This window comes from Stomoxys calcitrans, chromosome 4 (assembly GCF_963082655.1).
Source record: "Stomoxys calcitrans chromosome 4, idStoCalc2.1, whole genome shotgun sequence".
In the NCBI taxonomy this organism is placed as follows: domain Eukaryota; kingdom Metazoa; phylum Arthropoda; class Insecta; order Diptera; family Muscidae; genus Stomoxys; species Stomoxys calcitrans.
Genome location: NC_081555.1, coordinates 20923504 through 20939271, shown reverse-complemented (window position 1 = coordinate 20939271; position 15768 = coordinate 20923504). Strand labels below are relative to the sequence as shown.

Below are 15768 nucleotides of genomic sequence, written 5' to 3'. Positions count from 1 at the left end.
AATAAAATCATAATTATGCAAATGTAATTACAAAAGACACATGTAGTAGACATGCATGTTAGCATGTGTGTTTTTGTATAAATATTTATCAACATATGTATACTCAAATCTCCTGTTCGTATATACTCGTATGTATGTATGTATGTATTTATATATATGTACAAGTTAGGATAATTAGGATCCCAGGTTGCTCTACTTGTATTTAAAACAAAAGTATCATTTTACAAATGCTCATCATCACATCCTCATACTTGATTGCATTGAAGTCAAAGTTGGCATCCGACAAAGGTTATAAATTGAGGACATCTCAGTGCATTTTAGAACCAAACCTTGAGGTACTCGAAATTAATGATAGGATACGCGTATGCCAAGCTAAGGAATGAGGTAAGAGTAATATTGGGGAGGAACGAATACATACTGGTTTACTAAGCAAAATTTGGTTTGGGAATTTATTGGGGTTCACACCTTAAATATCACGTTATAGGGTTAAACGAATCATTTAGGGCTTTTTAAAGGAAAAACGTGTCGTTTTCTATTTATTGCCTCCAACGCGCTTTGTTTTGAAAGCGTTATTATACAAAGTTTTTAAAATACGCATATACCTAAACATTATTGTGAATGATAATTATGTGAAATGTGGCTTTTGTTTGCATATACAACGCTAAGTGATGACGCCAAGAAACTGTTATCTGATATTTAACTCCTTAACACCATTATGAATATAACATGAACACTATTGTGAATTGTCGGTTTGTTTTTGACAGCAGCTTGAAAGGTTAATTGTGTTTCGGTGTACTCTTCGATTTTTTACTATTCGAAAAAATGGATCAAAGAAACTGTATTAAGTTCTGTGTAACTAAAAAGCTTGTTTCAGAAGTGTTTCGAGGATTGGAAAAAATATCTGAGAAGGATTACTTTGAAGGTGGCAAGATAGTTATTGATGAATAAAAATATACTTTTGAAAAAAATTAAAATAACGTTTATTTTGTGATGAAACCTCTTTGATGTCCTTTATTTATAATTCAATATATTATGTAAAGTACAGGATAAAGTAGTTCTGGATAAATTAACAGTGCAGGCTTATGTAGCACTTCTGCTATCAGGATTGTCATCATGTTTTCCACAAATAAGTTGTGTCCACTTGCTGAAATAATATCTCTATTGTGAATGGTAAAATTAAATTAAATCAAAACCAATAATTTATACAATTGGCTGCAGAAATCTTTTATTTAATTTAATTTATTATATTATTAATACATATTTTGCAAATTTTAGTTATAAATTTTACAAATATTTGCACTTTTCCTCGTACTGTTTTGACAGGTTGGCAAACGGCGTTACCACTTCAAAGCAAACAGACTTGCACTGAAAACTTATTTTCGGTTTTATTTTTTATTTTTTTTTATTTTTTTTATTTTTTGTTTTGTTTTTGCCCTTCACGGCTTGTCTATCCAGTACTAAAATAACACACATCATAAGATTATAAAAATCTGCCTATTGTGAATGATGACATATGTCAGTACAAATTTTTTTCTCTGCCAAAATGCAGCATACTGCACGTTTTTATACACCTTTTATTTCACTTTGAAATATTTATTTATTCAGTTTGAATTTGAATGTGAGCAAAGGCACTTTGCAAAGAAGAAGAAGAAAACATGTGCAAAATTTTTTAAAGATTGGACCAAAATTGTGGCTTATACATCCTTAAAAAGCCATATTAGATGAAAGATATATATGGGAACTGCATCTAAATCTAAACCGATTTTGATAAAACTATGCACACATGTTGGAAAATTAAATAGAACGTCTTGTGCAATATTTTGTAAAGATCGGATAAAAATGTCGGCTACTACATCCTTAAAATGCCATATCGGATGAAAGATATATATATGGGAGCTATATGTTAATCTTAACCGATTTTGTTCAAAATCAATAGCGTTCGTCCTTGGGCCAAAAAAGTGGCTTGTGAAAAATTTTACTATAATCGAATAATAAATGCGACCTGTAACTTGATCACAAGAATATCAAATTTCGAAAGAACAGGAAAAAAGTCGAGGGGTGCGGATTAGGATTTTGTTTAAGATACATGGTTTCTTCGGAGAATCTTTTTAGAATTGTATGTAGATTACGTTTTGCTATACAATTTGAAAAAAATCGACTCGCCATACACTGGTGTATGAAAAATTACGAGTCAGTCCTTTGCCTACAGCAGAACAGGCGGCACAAAGGGGATGTCTTAAAAACTGCTTCAATCGCCCATAATTTTCGTGTGGCATAGTAGCTAACCATGCAAAATGCAAGTTCATCAATCTGCTCTGTCAAGGCTATGCCTCTCGTTTTCCTTTAAGTGAGAATGCTATTAAACAGCATTTACAAGTATTGTGCATACAAAACACTGCTCTGCTATGTTACATATAACATACTATTGTGAATGATCACGATCTCATAGTCAAATGGCAACGACAACCCTGACTTGCATTCTTCATAGTAATGCTCATAAAAAGTGAGATAACAATTTGTAATTGTATTTTTTTTTTCAAGATTCATGGTGATAGGTTTCCCGGCCGAATTAAGTGTGTTTTTAATTATTTTATCTTTCCAATTTTGTAGTTTTTCCTTAACGCATATGGCTTGCTAGAGTCCTTAAACGCAAGTTACATTTAACTCAATTCCAATCACAATCAAAAATAGACAGAACATGTGCGGATTTTGTCAAAATGTCTTGTGGGAATGCAATAATAGCCATAACTTCCTTGGACATGCATAAACCAAATGTCATAATACTCGAATATGAGACTAGGTGACAGCACCAAGATCTAAGACAGGGGGATCCATTCAATTGACAACGCATGGCTTGATAGATGAATACTAAAATGCCAAAGGCAATGAAGGTAGTCAAGATAAAGGATTTTAAAGGCACTAAAGAATACACCTAGTGTTTGACTTTGGCTTAGGGTAGTGTGTGTTAGTCCTGCCTACATGAAGGCAAACAGATTTATTAATAAAATGGACCTTTGGAGCTTCAGCACAACAGCCATCAGGACATTAGTTAAGTAGATGGTAGTAGCTGGTATCTTGTCACTATTCCACAATGGCTACGAGTGTGTGTGTGTTTAGATGGTTGGGGTTAGAAATTTGAATGGGGGAGGGAGGAGGTGGGCAGAAGCGAATTCATTATGTACAAAGTTCGACAATATGTTCTAGGTATAGACAATGGCAAGTGTTGCTACATAATACCTATACATTTATACATATATATATACCACCTTATACATAATAAGCTTGTTTATGTATGTATGTACAAATGTGCGTTTATAAATATCCTTTAACATGACTACTTACATAATTATGATAATTTCGCGTTGTATATGCTGCTGTCGCTGCTGCTGCAGCTTGCGATTTTGCTTTAACTTTAGCTGTAGTTATATTTCGTTAAGGTCCTGTGGTATACCAAGTCAACGAGTATAAAGTAGACGAGATGGGGAGGACGCATTGGTAGCTATTCCCCATAAATTGCTGGTTCTACTTATACTCTACATTTATCTAAAGCAATTCTTATGGGCGTTGTTTTAAAGTTTACTCCTTATGATGGCATTCTTTAGCATAGTAGTTGTGTTGTTGAGTATTAAGTTGTTCAGCTGCTGATGCCAATACCAATGCCTGCTCAGATGTCGTCGTAGTCATCGTCATTTCTCTAAAGATATCCGCATAATTAGTTGAATACAAAACTTAAAAAGTTTGCCTTAAGATTTCTTGCCTTCTCCAAAGGCATCCAAATTGCCAAGCATAGAAAACCAACTCCTCCTCTCCAAGGATGGAAAAGTAAATAATTAAACTATAGCTTAACACACCATCCACCCACTATACTACTGCTTACATAGTCTTCTTCGGCACATAGTGTCCGTTTTTATATAGCAAACTATTTGGCGTTACACAGCACGATAAACTAATTATAGGAATTAAATCGATTTTAAGTGATTTTCGCCATTAATTCATTTAAGACCCAAGATGATATTGATGTGGAAGTATGAGATGGTACTTTAACAACTAATCGAATGTTTTTTAATTATAAACTACTGCAGCAGATAACTTATAAGAAGTTCAGAAAACCCCTGTTTTAAGTAAACGTCTTGTTTTCCCTTTATAAGGCCGTTCAAAATTATAAGCGCAAAACGGCTCGCTCTGCACAAAAACGATCTCATTAAGGCATGAACCCAAATAAATGCCAAAAATGTGATAAATGGATACAGCGTCAATGGCAATGTTTTTCCAGCTAACTTTAATAACATTGGAAAATCTTTCCAGTGGACTGTACTTTTATTTCTATCGTCCATATTATTATATTAAAATTACGCTTCCTGGAAAGGGTAGCGAAAATAGAAAAAACACTTTATGTTATATTTGCTTTTATTGCTTACATGAACTGTATGTTGACATATGATGCTTTGTCCAGCTGTTCATTCACAATAGTTAATGTGCTGCAAAGTAATTGATATCTGGGAGCTGTGTTTTCTATGCATATTCAAAGCAACAGTTGTTTAAGTCAAACACGCATCAACATAACTTATTAGATAAATGAGTTTACTAGTTCAGTTAGTTGTTGTTTTTCGTTCATTTGTCAGTCTTTTAACATTTTATCAAAAGTTGCCTTTTAAATTAAAAGAGAAAGGTGGATTTCTTTCCACATGAAAAAGTGTTTCTTAAGAAATGTGAAACCAAATAAATACCAAAATTGTGATTAATAAGCACATGCTTTAGCCTATTTTGTTGTACTATGTCGTTCATTTGAGTGACAGCTCTCTTCAGCTGACTTAATTTTTTCGATTAGTAGCCCATACAACTGAGTACCAAATCTTTGGAATGTGTTCCCATTATCTTCGGCTCCATATTCTTATAGTGCTTTTGATAGATGTTCGGGCGAAAAGTTGAACTCAGTACTTGCCTCAATGGCGAAACTCCTCGTATAATGGGTGGTTCATATCCTTTGTCTTTTCTATTGCAGGATAATCTTTGATCATTAAGTTCAACTAGAAATTGAGCTAAATAATAATTGCTTTGTTTTATTTTAGTACTGTATACATGCCATGAAGGCCTAAAATAAAACGCAAAAAATGTATCCAGTGCAAGTCTCGTTGTTGGACTTGAGTTTTGTCAACCTATCAAAACTATAAGACAAAAAAGTGAAAATATTAGCAAAATTTATAAAAAAAATTTAATGCGTTAGAGGGTCAAAGTCAAATAAGGTTTGTTAATATTTGTGCTCGTAATTTTAAACATATCTGGTTTACATTTAATACTGCCATTCACAATAGAGGTATTTCTGCAGGTGGCCACACTTAATTGTGACTGGGGATGAATAATGGCATACGTTAATGAGTAAAATCGTTCGAAATCTCTCCATTGTGAATTATGTATCTCTTTATTGAAAGGACCTTTTTTTTAAATTTTAGAACGCGAACGTTTAAATCGATCATTATTTTTAAGACTTTGACATAAACATTTATATACAAGTGGTATAACATCCGTTAAATACGATATGAAATTTCATTCGATACGAATGAGGTATTTCGGTTTCTGCACTTGTACGTGAACATCAGAAAAATTTTCAGCGGTGCTTATCCCCCCACTAATGCTAGCGTGAACATCAGAAACATGTTCAACGGTTCTTATCCCCTTTCTAATGTTGGGTTCATTAGTAAGGTATCCTGCCATGTTAAAACTTCTCTACCAAGTGGGGTCGCTATGCGACACGCATTTCGGGCTCGGCATAAAAAAGGAAGCCCCATATCATTGAGCTGAAACTTTAGTTGGATTGCACTCATTGATATCAGAGAAGTATCCCCTGCTCCTAATTGGAATTTTCATGGGAAATTTAGTAGTTAGTAATACTTGTAGTGAGATGCTTGAGAATTTTCACAAATGGAGCACTTCTGGTATGGATCAAAAGTTCAGTAGAATCAGAAAATCATTTCCTCGGCCCACATTTCTACATTGCATAGATACTTAAAAAAGAGGCTCTTATCATTATTCTCCATTTATTTTGAAAAAAAAAACTTATTTCTAATCATTTCCGTTGAACAGCGAATTGTTTATTTTAATTTGGCAAACAACAATTATTAATTTATATTTTTTTTATATTCTATGAAGCATTATAGATCAATGTTTGCTTTTAATTTCTATTTGTTATTAAGTTTATTTAAATAGTTTTTCTTGCCTACCATAACTGTTATGGGAGAACATTCTTCTCATCTCCTCTATATAAGGCTAAAGAAATCTCATTAAAATTCCCGTTTTTTAAGAAACTTTGCAAATTTCATAATAATTACATTAAGTGTTCGTTTACGTAAAGACAAACATACATACGTACAAGCATATAAATTCCTTAGAAAAGGTTACTTTCCATGAGTGAGGAAAAGAAAAGGGTTATCCGAAAGAAGATTTGTAGACATACCAAGTGCTTTTCCTATAGTAGTTTGAGAGAGATATGGGCAAGATGTTCATTTCTTGTCACTGAATAATGACAATGGCTTGCCCCAAAGTTTGCTTTAAGAAAAGCCAAACAACAAGGTAAGAAGAATATGATGAAAAGGATAAGGGCAAGAATATGTTCTATCCCAAAAGTTATTACCGAAAGGAAATTAATTAATCTTCAAATTTTTTGGGCATGTCAGCAAAATATTCATTAGTGGCCATTATAATGAAAGGTCTTTGAAAAATAATTTGGTTTAAGAATATACGTATCTACATCCCGTTGTCGATAATAGGAAGATGGATGGGGGACATTTTTTACGATTTTAAGATACAAAATTATACATGTAGTAAAAATGCCGATAATCCTTTGGGGAATGATTATGGTTATGTTCATAGAATTTATTTATAAGCTAGTGGAGGTTAAGTCTTCAAGCCGCCAACTTTGCCCTGATCGTATTAAACATACATACAAATATGTGTATTGGTAGGGTAAGGTTAGGTTGGCTTCTTAAGGGCTGTGGGTTTTTTATGTCTTGCCCCTACAAGGGTTGTTCTACCGTATCTCCTTCTAAGTATTGGAACCTTTTAGCTGTAAAATCTTTCTTAATCTGTGTAAAAAATGGTCTAGCGTTACTACGCTTTCTGAGTACGTAAAAAATTGTCCTGCCTTGACGACACATGACGACACAGCTGCCATATAGACCGATCTGTCTAACTAGGGTCTTGATAACATAAAAAGTCCATTTATAACCAGATTTTGTTGAAATTTGATCAAGTGAGTTGCGCTAGGCCACCCGATATACAAACCGAGTGTGGGCCACATTAGACCTTGTTTTTGTTCTAGCAGTGTGTTGTACACTGAGGCGGTAGCCCTTGCCGATGAAAGACTTACGGGCCAATCCGTTACGTACAACCGGTTGTCATGGGATTGACCTTCTTTGGATATAGCTGCCATTTAGTTCGATCTGACGAATAAATTTACTAAGACCAATAAAAGCCTAATTTATTAACCGATGACTATGACATTTTAAACTATAACCAAATTTGATCCATATCGACCCATATTATACCATAACTACTAGTAAATTTCCCAAGAACATTCCATTGTGGAACAGGGGATACTTCTCTCATAGCAATAAACGGCGTGCCGCATAGCGACACTATTTAGTAGAGAAGAATGTAGCCAGCATTAGTAAGGGGATAACAACCGTTGATGATGTTCACGCCGAGATTGGAACTCAGGCGTTCGGCGTCATAGGCGGACATGCTAACCTCTGCTCCCATATTATATCCTCCATACTAATTTTCATGGGCAAAATTTGCATTTTTACTAACTTTTTCATTCCGTTTGTAACACGTCGAATGTTCGCGATGAAATTTTTAGTTGGTCTAGCCATGTCCGTCTGTCTGTCCTCTGTCCATTCGTCTGTCCTCTGTGCATTCGTCTGTTTGTCTGCCAAAAGCACGCAAACTTTCGAAGTAGTAAAGCTAGGCATTAAAAATTTTGCAAATATTCTGCTATAAATTGCAATTAGAATTTTAATTGAAAATAAAATTGTTTTTAATTAAAAAATTAATTGATTCTATATATTTTTTTAATTTTCAAATATTTCGCTAACTAAATTTAACTAAAGGCTATTTTGTCCCCTACAATATAAAGGGAAGGAGATTTCAAATACCCATACGTCCCATATTTCGACAAATCTATAGCAATACCATGACAGCTAGTTCTACTACCGATGAAATCCTTCATTAGCCAAGGTCTGTCACCTCAGTGCACAACACATTGCTACGAAGCTCGAATTTTTTGGGAAATTCACGCGTGGGTGTTTTTTTATACGGATGCCCACGGAACTTTGCCCAAACAACTCACTTCAAGTTCATGTTTCAGCAGGTAAAAATATGTGTACCAAATATAGAAATTATTTGAAATTTTCAGAAAATTTCAATCATTTTTCAAAATGGATCACCTAAAAAATTAATTGAAAATTTCAAAATTTTCAATTGTTTTTTAATTGAATATGTAATTTTTTAAAATGAAAATTTCAAAATTTTCGATTTTTTTAATTGACTGCAGTTTTTTATTTAAAAATGTTTTCAACTTCTTTTTCAAACAGTTGATTGGTATAATTATTTTCGTGTTTGAAGCTGTTTCAGTTAAAAAATTAATTACGATTTTTATTTTTTTCTGTGTATTTTAATTTTTGGGCTCCTAGAAGGTGCAATTCGTATCCGATTTGGCTGAAATTTTGCACAGTGACTTCTGCTGTATGGTCTCCAACATCTAAACCAAGTATGACCCAAACCGATTCATAACAAGATATAACTCCGATATCAATCAATTCTTATCCATTATCCTTTGTTTGCCTATAAAGAGATATAGGGCAAAGAACGTTTTTACTTGGTTTCATATTTTTGGCATTTTTATTTTTTTTTTTAATATTTTTTTCAATGATTATAAATTTTTTTTATTTTATTTTTGTGTTACATATTAGTTGTGTTCTATTTCAGTACTCTATAGTGCAGTGCGATGAAATTTTTATGAAAATGGCTTCTATCCAGGACAACGAAGTTCTGGATAAATTACCAATGCAGGCTTATGTAGAACATCTGTCGTCAGGATTGCCATGATATGTTTTCATAAATAAGTATGGCAACCCGCAGATATTTTCTTTGTGAATGGTAAAATAAAATGAAAACCAATTATTTATAAATTTGCCTTCACAAATCTTAATTCAATTTATTTGACTTCTATGCCCACACGTGTTTTGCAAACTTTATTTATAAATTTTACAAATATTTTCACTTTTTTCCTCATATTGTTTTAACAGATTGGCAAATGCCGTTACCAGCTCATGGCAAAAAAACAAAAAGGGGCCGAATTACCGCATACGTGAACGAGTAAAATCGTTCAAAATCTCTCTATTGTGAATAATGTATCTCTTTATTGAAAGGGAATTTTTGAAATTTAAAAACGTGAATGTTTAAATCTAGTTTTCTTTATAAAAACTTGGACATATAAATTTATATACAAGTGTATAAGACCCATTAAATACGGGATGAAATTTCATTCGATACGAAATCACATTCAATCACGTATGCGGTAATTCGGTCCCAGGCTTGCACTGGAAACTTTTTTTGAGTTTTATTTCTGCCTTTCACCGCTTTTCTATCCAATTCTAAAATAAAACACAGAAATTATGGCAGTCTTCTATAATGGTACAAAATTTTGACATACATATATTGGCCCTTATTATGTATGTCGAATTTGAATATTCGACTAGGACTGCCGAAAATTCGCGGTTTTATTTTGTCGGTATTATAAACAAAATCGAGCTGATTGCTTTCTTGATAGATGAGCTACTTGCAAGCACATTTATTAAATTTTTTGAATCTTCTTTAAAATAGATTTTTTTTTAATTTAAAATTTTTCATTTTAAACATTTATTTTTATACATTTCACTTTCTATATATTTTTTAATTTAACGTTTAATATTGAACTTTAACCTATTTATTTGTTTATTTTGTTTATTATTTTATTTAATAATTCACGCTATTACTTGCCAAAAACGTCTATATTTCTTAAAATTCTATTAAAGAGGGCGTTTTGTCCTCTAGTCATATGTCAGACGGTAAGCATGCCATCAAAACACGTTTTTGAAGCAATCACTTTCAATTATTTTTTTGCCTATCTTAATAAAGCGTGATATATTGTTCATACTACCTACATACATATGTATATATGTACATAAATAGGTATTTGATGATTAGCGTTATCTCAGCACAAGCCTAAGAGGGTTTTTTGTTTGTCTATATACATACATACAGCGGTCAAAAAAAGTATTCATCATTAGCAAAATTGATAATAAATTCACTTATTTTGGGTAATTGAAGAAAATTTAAAGTAAACAAATAATGCAGTTTTATGCAATAGTTTATTTTGCGTAATATGTTTTAAAATAAATTCAAAAAATAAATTTAATTAGCGCAAAAAATGCAATTTTATATAATAACACCAAAAACAGAACAAAAAAAGTATTCATCATTGATGTGCTATCATCAAAGTCAAATTCAAATATTATTTGGGAATCCCCCTTTTCTGTTTTATTTAGTAAAGGAGGCTTTGCCCTTGACAGCAAATATTTAATTTCATTGAAAATATAGTTTTTGTCAAAATGGGTCGTAAGCAAAACGAGGTTTCTGATGAGGTAAAAGTTTTGATAATAAAACACCACAGGAATGGTTTAACTCAAAAAACTATCAGTGAAATATTAAATAGACCACGATCTACTATACAATCCATCATCAGAAAGTGGACAGAAACGAAAACTGTTGACAATAAACCAAGATCTGGTCGACCAAAAGCACTTTCAGTTGGAGATGTGCGTTGGCTAGTGCGGCAAGTTCAGAAAACTCCGAAGACAAATGCGACCATTCTTCGTAAAAACACTATGGAATATTTAGGGAAGGAAGTTACTACACAAACAATTCGAAATACACTCAAAAGGCATAGTTACAGAGGAAGAACTGCACGTAAGAAGCCCTTTATAAATAAAATAAACCGAGTGAAAAGGCTAAACTTCGCAAAAATGTATGTAAAACAGCCCGAATCATTTTGGAAAACAGTCATTTTTGCAGACGAGAGCAAGTTTAATCTTTTTGGGTGCGATGGAAAGGTCATAGTGTACAGAAAACCAAATACAGAGCTTGAAGACCGAAACACAGTTGCTACTGTAAAACATGGTGGAGGTGGTTTAATGGTTTGGGGGTGTATGGCGGCTTCAGGAGCGGGAAATCTTGAAATTATTAATGGAGTAATGGATCATAAGTATTACATTGACATTTTAAAGAGGAGTTTAAAAGATAGTGCTGTAAAACTTGGGCTTGGTAATAACTTTCAATATTATCAAGATAATGACCCCAAACATTCTGCTTTAAATACCAAGATGTGGATGCTGTATAACTGCCCCAAAGTCATTAAAACTCCTCCTCAAAGTCCCGACTTGAACCCAATTGAACATCTTTGGGAACATCTCGAACGCAAATTGAGAACGCGCAATTTTTCGAGCAAGAGTCAAATGCAACAGGTGATAATGGAGGAATGGACTAATATAGACCAAAATATAACCGCTAAATTAGTCCAATCGATGTCAAACCGTTTAAAAGAAGTTATAAGACGCGGTGGTCGAATAACAAAGTATTAATTTTTTTAAATTATGTTATTTATTTTTTTGTTTTTTTGCAATGATGAATACTTTTTTTGTTTAATTTTTTGTGTTCAGCTGTAAAATGGCCCTTTTTGTTCCAATAAATACTATTTTTTTCTTTAAAAACAATGAAATTGTGTACATATATATCACACAAGCACTACTGCATCATTAGTTTAATATGTTTTTATTCCAATTGTCTTTTGTAGACTTATTAAAAAAAAAACATTGAATGATGAATACTTTTTTTGACCGCTGTATATATCTACTCCTATGTTATGCCGGTTACTAGCACAACCACGTGTTTTTCTAAGGGTATAAAAAAACATTTTCTTGCTTATTTGTTTTTTTTTTCTCCTTAAACAGTCTACCAGTTGTGGTTCATTCATAGAAATTTGTTAACTAACCTCTTACTCTTACTCCCCTCGCCCATGGCAAATTTCTTTTTATGTAAATGTATCTATCTCCTCTAACCTAAAACCAAACAATAAATGTAGTACAATTTTTTTTCTCAGCAAAAAAAAAACACAATTTTAGGGTATATATAGAAACACAAACCCAAAGGCAAGAGAAAAAAGTCACTACAGCTGATACTGAATCCTACTTTGGTTGTTAAACGTCATCAGAGCACTATGTCGTCGTCTACTTTCAGAGAGAGAATAAAAAAAATATAAAACCATTAACTACCGCAACAACAACTAACACTCCCCACTTAAAGTGCCTACATAACATAAATAACCCTTCAACAAGAAAGAGAGAGAGAGAGAGAGGTAGAGAGAAAAAAATAAAATGTATTTTAACCACCTTCATCGAACTTCACCAGTGCTGCTGCTGTAATAAAGAAACATTTTATGAATATTAATATATATATATACTTTTAAAAAAAAAATTCACTCGCTTATACTGCATGATAGACTTGTTGGATGACCACGTGCTTTTTATTTATTTTTGTTTGGGTTTTTAATCACGAAAAAAATAAATAAAATGAAAAAAATTACCAGCCGCTATCAAATACACACAGAGCAAAGGGAAATAACAATTGCCTCTCACCTCACATTGAGTCACCACCACCCTATCACCATAAAATCAGATTTTTTTCACTTGACTCTCTTTTGTAAACAAACCATTGGCATTTGATGAGGAAAAAACGCCGACATTTCTGTGCAGAAAAAAAAACACTCATTATAGAGGGAGAAAAATTTGTATTATTTTTCCTTGCTCAGTGAGAGTGCTTTTATTTGTCTTATAATATCTGTGAGATTGATTTTGTTTTTTCTTATTTCGCCAGACATTGTGTGTGTTTTGCAATAGTGAGGTAAACTAACAGACGTAGGAAAGCTGATTTTTTTTGCTTTATTTTTGTGTGTTTTTCTATTCGCATTATGATGATGATGATGATGATGCTTGACAAGTGTGCTCTTGCGGTAGCTTTATGCCGACACGGCTTCTTCTTAACATTATGATTTGTATTGGCATGGTGGTGATGACGATTACAGTTGTCTTTTTTTCTTGACTCTCCGTGTCTCTATGCGTGGCGTTGACTTTGTAGCTATTGCTCTTGTTGGTTTTACTTAATTTACAATGTCAAGGTGGCCTTTAGGTTGATGACTTGCTTACTTTGGCTCTGCGATAATTTCATTGTTTTCCTTAATTACAATTTACATAAACACATACATGCATTTATGTATGCATATGTGTATATTCGGTATTATCTGCAAATACATAACGCATCTTTAGATAGAATCTTATTTAAATAATTTAAATTTCTTGCAGTTCACAACAATTAAATAGGTTATGTGAGATTACGACAGCTAGCGAAAGGAATAGTGTTTTTAGAAGAAAATTAGAACATTTTTTTTAAATCAAATTATTTATTGAAACAAAAGAAAAATTAAACAATTACAAGAATAGAATTATTATGAAAATCTAATGCCGATAGAAATGAAAAAGAAATCATATTTTTGAAGAAGCCCTGGAATAATATAAATAATGCTTTAACGTTTTTTCGAGGTCAACGTATCGTATTGAGAACATCAGAAAAAATTTGTCAGCGGTGATTTCCTCTCTTAATGCTTTTGACATTTGCGAGATACTATGCTATGTGAAAACTTCTCCCAAGAAGCTATCGCACTGCGGCACGCCGTTTTGACTTGGCTATTAAAAGTTGTCCATTATCATTGAGCTAAAACTTGAATCGGACAGCTTTAAAGCGATCTCACGATTTAAGGGTTTGTGCCCAGAAATGCGCTTTTACTAGCCATTTTCGCCTTTACGGTGAGTACGGACCAGATCTGATCATATTTGTTTGCAGCTGCTTTATAGGCCTGATTTTCTATGAAAGCATTGCACGCACAAAGCCGCATTTCTTACCCAGAAATTACTTAATTTGAAGGAGATTCCTTAACGCTCGTACCAGTTTTAGCCAATATAACATCTTATGCGCTTTTTCCTGAAATTTAAAGCAGAGAGACCCCTTGTAACAGTATTTGGGCCCTCGACATCCGTGATTTAATCCTGCACTCTTCACAAAAACACAGAAACGACAAAAGGTGAAGTAAATTTGAGTTATCTCCGGGGATTTTTTTCAGTTATTAATTTGGTATTTACATGTTGGGAAAACCTACCAAAAATTGAGGACAATTTTGGTATGAACCTACCAAAAACGACAACACTGGACGTATGAGTTTAACCGCAATTATAACGCATACACAATGTGTGTAAAGTAGAAGCGCATAACAGATCAGAGTCTAAGAAAAGTTCAAACTATTCCAAGTTTCTAAATGTTAATGCATAGAGAAATTCAAAGCGATCAATAAAAATATTCTCTCATATATATATAAAAAAAAGAACATATTACTGCAGCCAGATCAGCCATGGATCTATAAAAAGTTGGGTTGAGTTAGTAGGGTTAGTAGCCCATCATTTGAAAAGACGACAAATTCCTTTTAAAAAACAAAGAAGAAGGTTTATTCTATTTTTACATATGCCTACATTTTTAAGACACTCTACAACGTAGGTAAGAAAACTTTCATATATTTTCAGCTTTTTACAGACAAAGGAAAGTGTACGACCTTCGTTCAGGTATTATAGGTCCCGCCTGGTGAATGAATTTTATTGACATATGTATTTACATACATGTATTAATAATAATGGCGTATTCGCTACTCTTAATTAGAAACTAACGCAACCTATTTATTCCCTAAAGAAATATGAAACGTTCGCCACCTTTCAATTGTTATTGTAACCCACTTTTGTGTTTGGGGTGAATATGCTATCTGTAATGGCAAACAATTGTGAATTATAGTAAGCACAAGTTATCAGCTGTAATAATTGCGAATTAACTATTACAACAATGCACAGAGCAGAGGTATACTAAGACATCGTTCTCACACAAAATAGGCCTTATGTAATACTTTTTACAATGACTTAAAAATTTTTCGTAGTTTGAGGCTCCCACATTTTATAAAAAAGTTTTTAACGCTTATTGGAAAATTTGTTGTATACAGAGCGAAAACCACAAGTTACTATGCTTTCGAGTCAGAACTTGAATCGTACAGCGAGAAAAGCCCCCCCCCCATTGTTGTGGCAAACATTTTTTGCGAGTAAAGTGTACTACCTAGCTTGTGACTGTTTTTTTTATCCAAGTTTTTGCAATTGATAATTCACAATAACATACATAATTAATGTGAATTATAAGTTGCTGTATTTTATTTTAGTACTGGATACACAAGCCGTAAAGGACAAAATTAAACACAAAAAATATATTCAGTGCAAGTCTGTGGGCTTGAATTACCGCATACGTGAACGAGAGTTCGAAATCTCTCTATTGTGAATTATGGATTTCTTAACTGAAAGAGATATAATTTGTTTATAATAGCATCTTAAAATTGTTTCCTTTTTTATTAACTTCCAGGTGGCGGAAGAGATTTACAAACCGCTGTTACATACGCCAAGAACAGTACAATTAAAAAACAAGGCCACCTCAATAATAATTCCCTATTAATTTCAAATCAAACGGGAGGAGCAACATCTGCATTTAATAGAAACCACACTATGCCGAAAAAGATACAAAGTTCACCCTCGGGTAAGT

The 15768-nt window shown here is 33.0% G+C and overlaps 1 protein-coding gene across 6 annotated transcripts in view; it reads left to right on the top strand.

Annotated features, from left to right (window-relative positions):
• The window catches only part of LOC106085723 (protein strawberry notch), a 55530-nt gene that overhangs the window by 27184 nt on the left and 12578 nt on the right, over positions 1-15768 (top strand). For all 6 annotated transcript variants that reach the window (XM_013250111.2, XM_013250137.2, XM_013250127.2 and 3 more), the window contains one exon: positions 15592-15762. In XM_013250111.2, coding sequence (XP_013105565.2) covers positions 15592-15762 — 171 coding nt within the window. The remainder of the gene's footprint in view (positions 1-15591; positions 15763-15768) is intronic.